This window comes from Carassius gibelio, chromosome B18 (genome assembly GCF_023724105.1).
Source record: "Carassius gibelio isolate Cgi1373 ecotype wild population from Czech Republic chromosome B18, carGib1.2-hapl.c, whole genome shotgun sequence".
NCBI classification, from domain to species: Eukaryota; Metazoa; Chordata; class Actinopteri; order Cypriniformes; family Cyprinidae; genus Carassius; species Carassius gibelio.
Genome location: NC_068413.1, coordinates 16,916,224 through 16,928,760, shown reverse-complemented (window position 1 = coordinate 16,928,760; position 12,537 = coordinate 16,916,224). Strand labels below are relative to the sequence as shown.

The window sequence follows — 12,537 nt, the reverse complement described above, 5'->3', positions numbered from 1 at the left end:
ACGCAAAATAGTGGCTGTGTTTGGAATTAATTTTGTTCTTGGAAATGGAGCAAAAAATGGTAATATGTTGTCTAAAATGCAAGTCTCTTGATATTAACTTGTTTGTTGAACTGTTGTATAAAATCAATATCACATTTGTAATTATGCTGACTTTTCTGGAGAAAAACGTAACTCTTCGTGTGATCGTAACTATACAAATTATATAGACCTATACATTTTCTGTCCCATATCTTGAAAACTGAATCACTCCGCCTGTTATAATAAAGATATATACAGTAAGCTCAAACATGTAAATAAAAATATTGAAAACATTTAAGTGTATTAAAATTATGTATAATATGATTTTAGATGCATAATGAAGCTAAAGCCACAAGTCTACCAATACTTCCTTTTGATATTTCAGAATATAATCTCACAAAGTGTGAATTTTATGAAACCTTTTCTAAGACCACGTCATGTGTGTTTTTAGAGAAGGCTCATGAAAGGCTAATAAAATTGGTTTATGACTCCTGGAATGCGATTATCTCTTGTTTGGACCTGCAAAATTCATGATTGTATTGTTCTTACGAAAGGAGCTTTTCACACATCGGCCAGGTATGACACAAAATCCTCATTCTTCATTTATCATTATTATTTTGTTTGTATTCTGCTATTATTAGCCTTTGTTCTGGTATTTCAAGGTTTACCAAGCCACATCGCTTCAATTCCAGCTTACATTTAAACCACTATTATCAAAAGCCTTACTATAAAAATACAACACAACCTTTGACAAAATGCATTATGAAGAAGAACTGCACCTGCTATGTAGCTGCATTAGAGCTAACGTTAGCATTAAGCTACATAAGACTATTTATGAAATTATTAGTACACTTTTACTCAAAACTCACTTTATACCCTGACCAATTGTTTGTAATAACCTCCTTTTGTGATCACATGTGGAATTTGTTTTTTTACTGTTAGAAAAATATGCTATTTATAGCCTTTTACGTCACTGCACAAGTTAGCATGTTATAAATAAAAGTGTTTATTATTTGGATATTTCATGGGTACAGAGGTTTCTCTGTGTTGTGTTCAGATATCAACTCAGAAGTGTACAGGAAATGCATCATGGGTAAGATGGAGTGGGATATGATGCACGGTTATGATGGACAAGACACGGGAGAATCAGGTCTCCGTTAACACGCACACGGAAGACTATACACACAGAGACAGGGCTGGGAGCCGATCATTATCATCAGATCACTTAAATCAGTGGAAAATTAATAGAAATTATGATTCTGTCTGAAGAAATATGAAGTAAAAATCAGACATATATCTCTTTGTATATGCAACTTTTGACTATAAACCCTATTTGACGCTTTTCAGTGAATCTATGAGAACACAAACCACTGCAGACGTGACTGAATATGAATGCTCTAATTTCTATTCTAAAAATGACTCATACATATTTTGTACTCCTGACATAAATTACTAAATGTTCACTGCAACAATATGTGTCACAGTATTGGTCAAATATTGAAGCTAGAGTCTTTAAACTTCCAACTGATGCACAGTTTCTCCAGGTCAAGTAAGAGAGTGATGTTTAACGTGTGGTGAAAGTGAAACAATCGTGGGATGTCCCCAACACTTGCGAGACGGTTGAAGCCACCGGTCCGCTGGGCATTGGAGTGGCTAACTTGGCGTCTTTGTCACTAGATTTAACAATTCCCCCCCCCCCCCCAGAAAAAAATAATGTTAACCACAAATCTAGCAACTTTTTGGGCAATCATTAAGTCTCAGACTCTCTGGTGCTGCCGCACGAGCACGAGGTCTCGCTTTCCCAGCGAGAGTCTCTCTCTGCATCTGTTCAGCGAGCGCAGAGAGGAGCAGCACTTTCAGTAAAAAAAAAAAAAAAAAAGATATTCTGTTGCATCTAACTCTATTTTACAAGCAAGTATAGCCAACATCAGTCACAGCACAACCACTGACTTTATATATGTATTTTATTGGTGCATATTAATGTTTGAGAGCTTATGTAGTCTTAATGAAGTGAGTTTCAGTCATTATAATATTCATTGCATTGTCTGACAACAGAATTGATTCCCATTCCATCTGCTGAAAAGCTTTATGGAGATGAAGATTTCGTTTTTCAATATGACCTGGCACCTGCTCACAGTGCCAAAACCACTGGTAAATGGTTTACAGACCATGGTATTACTGTGCTCAATTGGCCTGCCAACTCTCCTGACCTGAACCCCATAGAGAATCTGTGGGATATTGTGAAGAGAAAGTTGAGACGCAAGACCCAAAACTCTGGATGAGCTTAAGGCCGCTATAGAAGCATCCTGGGCCTCCAGAACACCTCAGCAGTGCCACAGGCTGATTGCCTCCATGCCACGCCGCATTGAGGCAGTCATTTCTGCAAAAGGATTCCCGACCAAGTATTGAGTGCATAACTGAACAATTATTTGAAGGTTGACTTTGTATTAAACACACTTTTCTTTTATTGGTCGGATGAAATATGCTAATTTTGAGATGGGAGTTTTGGGTTTTCATGAGCTGTATGCCAAAAATCAGTATTAAAACAATAAAAGACAGGGAATACTTCAGTTGGTGTGCAATGAATCTAAAATATACGAAAGTTAAATTTTTTATCACTACATTACGGAAAATTTTCCACAATATGCTAATTTGAGAAGGACCTGTAAGTACAGTAGAAATACCCGCTTCCTCGTGCAAGTCAATTGGTTAAACGAGACCAGACAGAAACAAGTTCTCTCCCCACATTTATTGAACACCAGCTAAAGTCTTTTTGTGCTCTTGAACCACTACAGGACCGAGCGAGGCCTTCCCTTCCCACTGAAGGCCTAGAAAAAGCAGACAGAGTTAAGTGCTTTAACAGTCAAAAGACAGGCTTAAAAGCAGCTTCCTACCTCCAAAAAAGCAGCAGCAGTTCCACCATCAGGAACACCTGTTGAGTCACAGAAACCACAAACTGGTGGTTCCCATCAGCAGCAAGCCACCTGCAATACAAAAAAAAAAAAAAAAAAAAAAAAAAAAAAAAAAAAAAAAAAACATGGCACGTGGAGCGCGTAACTGGGCGCAGGAGCGAGAGTGGCCTTCAGAACACACGTTCTGATCCGCAAGAGACACCACAGGTAAGGAGTCAAAGACACATGGGAGAAGTCTGGAAGCATTGACCTTGGCATCCACTAGACAGTAAAATGTTGTCAGGGACAAAGTGGTTATAAAAGGAGCAAACGTGGGAACAAATCACCTCTGCAGCATCTGGTGACATGAACACACCCATGATTATCAATGAACAAGCATCTTGGAAGGGCAGTCACATCAGGTACTTGGGTGGCCACACAGCGGTCCACAACCACACACAGAGGGACGTGGTTTTATACCTTCACAGATGCCTCAACATTAATAACATCACCCAGGAAGTAAGAGTCTGAAGGCCCCTCATAGGACCAGTCATCTGCAAGAGAAGAACAGCTTAGGCACAGCCTCATCCAGAAGGCTGAGAGAAACTGCACAAACCCATCATGAGCTTCAGGCAGAACAGTTGAGGCATAAGGGACCCAAGGCTTCAAGGCATTACTGCTGACGTTTTGAAACCTGCCATTTGTGTAGTAACCAATTAAACGGGCTTCCAGTTCCACCACCGCAAGGAATGCCACAAGTCACAGAGGTCGCTGACCTTTGATAATAGCATTGAACGCTGATAATCGAGTGCCAGCAAACAGCTCAGGGGTGTAGGTAAGGGCAAAGGTGTAGACAAGCTCATCCTTGGTCATCTATAGGAGACTGATGTAGTTATCAAGAGGCTTCACAAAAAAAAAAAAAAAAAAAACACCATTCCAAGAGGCATCTTAGCAAGCCATAGCCACACTTGGTTACGCAAACAGTTATTAAGAGTTTTTCCCACAATAAAAAGAACAGTCCCATGGATGTTATAGATTCAGGGAACCATTGATACCAAGACAAGGGCCGATTTTTAGTAGGGTTTAATAAGTCTAGTAACACTTAACAGCTCTTACCATCAACACGGTTGCAGACCTGCAGTTCATTCTCAAAAAGCACCTTTGAGCCTGGGACCAAACCAACAACAGGGCATCCTCCTAAAGTCAAACCAGATGGCTGGATCAGTTTTCCATTGCTAAACAAGTCCTGCTATACCTCCACATTAATCTGGTTCTCACTACACTGAATAGCTACACATCTAGGGGTCACAAGTTGCCTTAAATGAAAGTCCACCGCCATCTTGCTCAGCACTTCTGGAACAGCGGGAAACCTCCAATCCAAAGGCTTCACTGGTCCCTGAAATGCCTGCTTCTCCTGAAGCCCAAGAGGCTCTTTTGCAAATACGCTGTAGTCAAGACTCTGAAACTGAGAAGCTTTCTGCAAAGTGTTCCCAAGCACTTAAGAAACAGGTACACTGGAAGCTGAATATGATTGATGCTTCTTGGACTTTGACTGGATTCAGACTTCCAAAAGCACTCTTCAGATCAAACGCCTCAAGCACAACCAGCAATAACACACATTGCAAAAAAACCCATCCTGAAAAACATTAACATGATACCCACTAGAGCCCGTCTTTGTCCATTAAGTACAGCTTTGAATTTAAGCGGCTCCTCCTCTTTCAGCTAGATTGATTACCTTTAATTCTCCTCTGGACCTGTAATTAACAAATCAGAACGTTCTGGAATGTCACTAGCCAATGGAAGGCTTGATAAGGACCAGAGATTTTCATCTACACTTATTCACAATTTTACAATTAAAGTTTGACAGTGTGTCCATGATAGACAATGAATGTCATTAAAAAAGCCCCTGATATAAATTAAATATAAATCAAATAATATAAAATCATCAGAACGGAAGTCCGAAGAACTGATATAAATATCAAAATAATCCACAAAAAATTCACATCAATTACGGTCTTGTGAAGGGAAAGGCTATGCGTTTATAAGAAACAAATGAATCGTTAAGAAATTCAAATTCAGATTCAAACTATTGCTTCCAGCCAAAATTTGAGTTCATAATCCCCGTTAAAGTTGCCATAGAATGCATTGATACAATATTTTAAATAATATCTACATAGAAGGTACGTGGCTTGGGTATGGGCAAAAATTCTCCAGAAACAGTTTTACATGCCCATTTACAACCCTGGGATTTGTCCCTAGAATTATTTGGAAGGGTCATGAACAATAATGTTGAGCTCTGCTCTGATTGGCTGTTTCAGAGAGCGGATCTTCTGTCCAGCATGAACGATGGAGAGATAAGGCATCCAACCTGATATGCTTGAGCCTGTATCAGACGAAGATAAAAATTTGGAAAGAATGTTTAGCATCCGAGTGAGCGAGGCTTGAGAGAGTTGTCAATGAAGATGTGGACGCAGCCTCTGTGTTGCTGTTATAAGCGTTGAATCTTGAGATCCAATGAGAATCACCCAGTTGTTAATGAAGAGGGAGGGACTATCATTAATTAGCTGATAGCTGTAGAATACAAAAAGACTAAAGGGAAGTATCTCCACTTTGTGTTTAGCTGTTTAACAATGGCTGGAATTTGGTGTTTGGTTCAGATTTTGGTGGTTTGTGCTTTCTGTCATGCTGTTCCACAGTGGAGAAAATCGCTTCAGGATGCTCAAGCTCTGATGATTCAGCAAACTGACCAGCAGTTTCCAGTTCAGAAGCCAGTTCAACAGCTAACTAGCCAGCAGTTTCCAGTTCAGAAGCCAGTTCAACAGCTAACTAGCCAGCAGTTTCCAGTTCAGAAGCCAGTTCAACAGCTAACTAGCCAGCAGTTTCCAGTTCAGAAGCCAGTTCAACAGCTAACTAGCCAGCAGTTTCCAGTTCAGAAGCCAGTTCAACAGCTAACTAGCCAGCAGTTTCCGCTTCAGAAGCCAGTTCAACAGCTAACTAGCCAGCAGTTTCCAGTTCAGAAGCCAGTTCAACAGCTAACTAGCCAGCAGTTTCCGCTTCAGAAGCCAGTTCAACAGCTAACTAGCCAGCAGTTTCCAGTTCAGAAGCCAGTTCAACAGCTAACTAGCCAGCAGTTTCCGCTTCAGAAGCCAGTTCAACAGCTAACTAGCCAGCAGTTTCCGCTTCAGAAGCCAGTTCAACCACTAACTAGCCAGCAGTTTCCGCTTCGGAAGCCAGTTCAACAGCTAATTAGCCAGCAGTTTCCGCATCAGAAGCCAGTTCAACAGCTAACTAGCCAGCAGTTTCCGCTTCAGAAGCCAGTTCAACCGCTAACTAGCCAGCAGTTTCCGCTTCAGAAGCCAGTTCAACAGCTAACTAGCCAGCAGTTTCCAGTTCAGAAGCCAGTTCAACAGCTAACTAGCCAGCAGTTTCCGCTTCAGAAGCCAGTTCAACAGCTAACTAGCCAGCAGTTTCCAGTTCAGAAGCCAGTTCAACAGCTAACTAGCCAGCAGTTTCCGCTTCAGAAGCCAGTTCAACAGCTAACTAGCCAGCAGTTTCCGCTTCAGAAGCCAGTTCAACAGCTAACTAGCCAGCAGTTTCCGCTTCAGAAGCCAGTTCAACCACTAACTAGCCAGCAGTTTCCGCTTCGGAAGCCAGTTCAACAGCTAATTAGCCAGCAGTTTCCGCATCAGAAGCCAGTTCAACAGCTAACTAGCCAGCAGTTTCCACATCAGAAGCCAGTTCAACAGCTAACTAGCCAGCAGGTTCCACATCAGAAGCCAGTTCAACTGCTAACTAGCCAGCAGTTTCCGCTTCAGAAGCCAGTTCAACAGCTAACTAGCCAGCAGTTTCCGCTTCAGAAGCCAGTTCAACAGCTAACTAGCCAGCAGTTTCCGCTTCAGAAGCCAGTTAAACAGCAGTTTCAGAAGCCAGTAGTGCAGGCAGAGCCCCTTGATAAATGTGCTGTAGCTGATTCTGAGCAGATCCAATGTGGTCTACCTGGGATCAGTGGTGCTGAGTGTGAAGCTATCAACTGCTGCTTTAATGGATGGCAGTGTTTCTATGGGAGGGCAGGTAAGTGTTCTCAATTTTATTCGGTTTGTTAAACCAGGATCGAAAATCATCTAAATGTTGGAGGGACAATAAACATAACATTTCTCACGAGCAAATTTTGAAGGGGAAACCAAAAAAACAGGCAAAATTTTACTTCAGGATATGTGTACAGGGAGGAAAGCCTTACTATTGCATGGAGACCGTTCTATTATCCTTCAAGTTTCTTTTTGGTTCAATGAAAAAGCTGACTAAATTGCAACATTGTTTTGAAGAAGGTTTGTCAGTGTTTTTTGAAGTGGTTTACACAATCAAGCCACCAAAATGCAATGGCATTTGAACTTCAACTTTCATTAATTTATAAAGCACATTTAATAGCAATGTTGCTTCAGTTACAATTAAAACATGCATATATAAAGACGTTTGCCATGACTAGCAAAATGAAGGCATACACCCTCACAACTGTATAGTGAGATCGGTATAGATGCGAAAGACTGGGGGGAAAATAAAAAAAAGTGGATTCATTCAGTTCGGAAACACCAACTCGGTGTGTTTTTTCAAAGACTCAATTAGTGCTTTTACTGCTGTAGCTTAGTTTTCAACTTTTGTTTTTGTTGGTGAAAGGGCTAAAACGGGCAATGTGGTGCCTAAAATGCACGTAATAACTTGTTTATTCAATTTTTATAAAAATCACATTTGTTATGCTAATATCTGGAGAACAACTGCACTCTTCGTATGATGTTATATTAGATTAACTATTAAATGAAATAAACTGACCAGTGGTGGCTCGTGAATTTTAAAATCGAGGAGGCAAACTAATTGTATTGGTCTGGGGATCCCTGCCTATTATTTGCTTAACCACTTTAAAATGGCTTTTTGGCAGCTTTTAGTCAGGACCCATAAAGAAAATGTATTCAATATCGCTACTCCTTATAAATACTTGGTAAACCATTAGCCTAGCTTTTCCCGGAGACGTTCAAACTATAGACCGTATAAAAACAGGTTCAAACTAATACCACGTAATTTACGTCTGTATATGGTAGGTTGATATTCCAGATGCCTCCCCTGCCTCACCCGACGAGCCACCACTGAAACCGACTAAATCATAGTGAACGCGGGAAAATCTAAATGCGCACCCGCACTAGTCTAATCTAACGTACAACACTTGTATATGCGTACACTATGGGTGTGTGTAAGACGTTAAAGCTAGGTAAACGCCTGTTATACTCCCTAACAGCGCAGACTACATCGGTGACGAAAGTAAATTGGTACACAATATTTTTTGGACCCCACTTATTAGTGATTTGGCATAATCTATATTAAAGAGAAAATCACGTCATCCGATGTTTAAGGTCAATCAAGTAAGCTTGACTTATGGAGTTCCACAACTGAAACGCGTTTTCTCGCACCGGACTATGTGTGTGTCGGTGGTGGTGAGGTAAAAGGGGAGCAGGCAGTGGACCAAAGCACTGTGAGGCAAAGCAAGTGGAACTTGATGTTTAAAACTTTTTTTTTTTTTTTTTTTTTTTTTTTTGTTCCTCAGTTCGCATTTGTATTTTACTACTTGCACAATTAGTTAACTATACAGTCAGGTCCATAAATATTGGGACATCGACACAATTCTAATCTTTTTGGCTCTATACACCACCACAATGGATTTGAAATGAAACGAACAAGATGTGCTTTAACTGCAGACTTTCAGCTTTAATTTGAGGGTGTTTACATCCAAATCAGGTGAACGGTGTAGGAATTACAACAGTTTGTATATGTACATCCCACTTTTTAAGGGACCAAAAGTAATGGGACCGATTAACAATCATAAATCAAACTTTCATTTTTTTAATACTTGGTTGCAAATCCTTTGCAGTCAATTACAGCCTGAAGTCTGGAGATCAATTAGACATCAGCGTACGCTGGGTTTCATCCCTGGTGATGCTCTGCCAGGCCTCTACTGCAACTGTCTTCAGTTCCTGCTTGTTCTTGGGGCATTTTCCCTTCAGTTTTGTCTTCAGCAAGTGAAATGCATGCTCAATTGGATTTAGGTCAGGTGATTGACTTGGCCATTGCATAACATTCCACTTCTTTCCCATAAAAATCTCTTTGGTTGCTTTCCAAACACCAAACTACCCGGAAGACCATGGAAAACAACTGTGGTGGATGATCGAAGAATTCTTTCCCTGGTGAAGAAACCCTTCACAACAGTTGGCCAGATCAAGAACACTCTCCAAGAGGCAGGTGTATGTGTGTGTCAAAGTCAACAATCAAGAGAAGACTTCAGAGTGAATACAGAGGGTTCACCACAAGATGTAAACCATTGGTGAGTCTCTAAAACAGGAAGGCCAGATTAGAGTTTGCCAAACATCTAAATAAGCCTTCACAGTTCTGGAACAACATCCTATGGACAGATGAGACAAAGATCAACTTGTACCAGAGTGATGGAAAGAGAAGAGCATGGAGAAGGAAAGGAACTGCTCATGATCCAAAGCATACCACCTCATCAGTGAAGCATGGTGGTGGTAGTGTCATGGCGTGGGCATGTATGGCTGGCAGTGGAACTGGTTATCTTGTATTTATTGATGTGGCTGCTGACAAAAGCATTAGGATGGATTCTGAAGTGTTTCGGGAAATATTATCTGCTCATATTCAGCCAAATGCTTCAGAACTCATTGAACGGCGCTTCACAGTGCAGATGGACCATGACCCGAAGCATACTGCGAAAGCAACCAAAGAGATTTTTAAGGGAAAGAAGTGGAATGTTATGCAATGGCCAAGTCAATCACCTGACCTAAATCCAATTGAGCATGCATTTCACTTGCGAAGACAAAACTGAAGGGAAAATGCCCCAAGAACAAGCAGGAACTGAAGACAGTTGCAGTAGAGGCCTGGCAGAGCATCACCAGGGATGAAACCCAGCGTACGCTGATGTCTAATTGATCTCCAGACTTCAGGCTGTAATTGACTGCAAAGGATTTGCAACCAAGTATTAAAAAATGAAAGTTTGATTTATGATTGTTAATCGGTCCCATTACTTTTGGTCCCTTAAAAAGTGGGATGTACATATACAAACTGTTGTAATTCCTACACCGTTCACCTGATTTGGATGTAAACACCCTCAAATTAAAGCTGAAAGTCTGCAGTTAAAGCACATCTTGTTCGTTTCATTTCAAATCCATTGTGGTGGTGTATAGAGCCAAAAAGATTAGAATTGTGTCGCTGTCCCAATATTTATGGACCTGACTGTATATCATTTACAATACTATTTAAATTTTTTTGGGGGGGGGGGGGGCAACCCTCATATAGGGGGTCCGGACCCCTGCAATTTCCGCCTAGGTATTAAACTGATTCTCTGCATTTTAATCTGCCCTTGTACCTCGTTCCAGTGACTGTCCAGTGTATTAGAGATGGTCAGTTTGTGGTAGTGGTGTCTAGAGACGTTACTCTGCCTCGACTGAGTCTGGATTCGGTTCATCTACTGGGTGGAAATGACCCACCCTGTGCTCCTGTGGGGTCCACACCTTCCTTTGCTATATACCAGTTCCCTGTGACCGCATGTGGCACGAGCGTGATGGTGAGAAGCTGCTACTGGTCTTATTCTGCATTGCTTATGATGGACTGGAAGCCGACACTGATCCTATTCACAGGAGGATGGAGGATATGTGGTGTATGAAAACCGAATGACCTCATCGTATGAAGTGGGGATTGGACCGTATGGTTCCATCACAAGGGACAGTCATTTTGAGTAGGTGATCCATGACTTGGTGTGAACATTAATCCTTGATAAATGCTACAAGCTCGCTATGTGTTGTGTAGGTTTCTCTTCCAGTGTAGATATTCAGGAACGTCTGTGGAAGCTCTGGTTGTGGAAGTCAACTCTGTTCCTCCACCTCCACCAGTAGCTGCTCCTGGACCTCTCAGGGTGGAGCTCAGACTGGCCAATGGCCAATGTGTCACCAAAGGCTGTGCTGAAGGTAAGGTCTTGTCCTGTGTCTGCCTAAAGCCTTTCAAACTGTAGTCTGGTTAAGCCCCAGTGTTGTTCCTCAGGGGATGAGGCCTACACATCCTACTACAGTGACACTGATTATCCCATCACAAAAGTCCTGCGAGAGCCTGTGTATGTTGAGGTGCACATTATGGAGAGGACTGACCCCAACATTGTCCTGATGCTGGGACATTGTTGGGCGACTTCAACCCCCAGTCCACTCAGTCTCCCCCAGTGGGACCTTCTGATCGACGGGTGAGTGTACAGCCAGTCTTTGTCCGTTAGTCTGCTGGGAGACCCTTCCTAACCTTCTCTTTTGTCTTCAGATGCCCTTACCAGGATGACCGCTATCTGACCACACTGGTTCCAGTGACTGGATCATCTGGTCTTCAATTCCCAACCCACTACAAGCGCTTTGTTGTGAAGATGTTCACATTTGTAGATCCAGCCTCACTTGCTGCTCTGCAGGAAACTGTATGCCCCCTTTACTTGAACATTTGTACATTTACTACCTGTGGATTCTGTGACTTGAGCCTCTTTCTTCCCTGTCAGATCTTCATCCACTGCAGTACAGCGGTGTGCCATCCATCATCTGGCTCTTGTGAGCAAAGCTGCACCAGGAAACGTGAGTTCTTGATTTCTCTTGACAAGAGGAACTGCGCATTTTAGAACCGCGTTCTCACTTCTAATGTTTCTCTTTCAGGAAGGGACACTCGTATCAAGGATGTCTCTGGGGAGCAGACTGTGGTTTCTAGTGGAGGAGTTACTCTGGTCATGTAAATCTAGTGTTTTTAATAAACTTGTAGAACATCGTCTTGTCTATTGGTATTGTTTTGATTCGACAATTTTATTTTTTTTTCTTCCCACTATCAAACCAATGTTATGTGGATCAGTGGCGCCCCCAGAAGATTTTAATAGGGGTGGCCAAATGAGGCCACCATAAATCTTGGGGTGGCACACCAAAATAGAAAAGTAAGGGTTTGCAATATTAACACATGCTTTTTTTTTTTTTTTTTTTTTTTTTTAATGGACTATTTTTGCTGTGCTGATCTTATTTCTAATTGTTGACTCCTGGCTCTTATCTTAACCTTATGCCTTTTTTCTAAAAGTGTGCACCATCTTTTAGGTGAGATACTTGTATTTGGATTGTTACCAAGCAGATGCAATCATTCTCAACAAAATGGATATTTTGCAATGCAGAGAAAACCGAAGTTGCATCTAAAGTGCCGTTTTAGTTTAATGCAGCTCTGTGGGCCATGGAATACTTTTAGCCTGCAGTTACAAATGAATGTTTTGATATTTTAAAACCTTGAACTCTGTTTGAAATTACAAACAAAAATGTAAAGGGTAACTTGAATGTGAAATTAAAATTGCCAGTAGGTGGCAGTGAGTCACTGTTAATAAGTGAGTCATTGCAGTTGAATAGTCATATTAAAGGTTGATTCATTCAGGATCGAAACTATCATGTTACTCAGAGACGCAAAATAGTGGCTGTGTTTGGAATTAATTTTGTTCTTTTGAAATGGAGCAAAAATAGTATGTTGTCTAAAACGTAAGTCTCTTGATATTAACTTGTTTATTGAACTGTTGTATAAAATCAAT

The 12,537-nt window shown here is 41.2% G+C and overlaps 1 protein-coding gene and 1 non-coding gene across 61 annotated transcripts in view; one reads left to right on the top strand and one right to left on the bottom strand.

The window, feature by feature from the left end:
• Positions 1-12,537, bottom strand: part of LOC127977746 (uncharacterized) — a 76,604-nt gene that overhangs the window by 9,189 nt on the left and 54,878 nt on the right. For 8 of the 31 annotated variants that reach the window (XR_008158312.1, XR_008158334.1, XR_008158313.1 and 5 more), the window contains one exon: positions 2,913-3,002. The exons of 9 other annotated variants lie outside the window; for them this stretch is intronic. This is a non-coding gene — a transcript (uncharacterized LOC127977746). Of the gene's footprint in view, positions 1-2,752; positions 2,847-2,912; positions 3,003-4,025; positions 4,566-12,537 lie in introns of those variants that run through there. 14 more of the 31 variants (XR_008158337.1, XR_008158338.1, XR_008158307.1 and 11 more) reach the window with 4 other exon arrangements.
• Positions 5,508-12,537, top strand: part of LOC127977740 (zona pellucida sperm-binding protein 1-like) — a 56,513-nt gene continuing 49,483 nt past the window's right edge. For 11 of the 30 annotated variants that reach the window (XM_052582783.1, XM_052582789.1, XM_052582795.1 and 8 more), the window contains exon 1: positions 5,510-6,670. In XM_052582783.1, the coding sequence (XP_052438743.1) occupies positions 5,540-6,670 (1,131 nt within the window). In that variant the 5' untranslated portion in view covers positions 5,510-5,539. Of the gene's footprint in view, positions 6,981-10,336; positions 10,525-10,597; positions 10,696-10,766; positions 10,925-10,997; positions 11,191-11,261; positions 11,410-11,487; positions 11,561-11,638; positions 11,748-12,537 lie in introns of those variants that run through there. The other 19 variants (XM_052582809.1, XM_052582807.1, XM_052582812.1 and 16 more) reach the window with 11 other exon arrangements.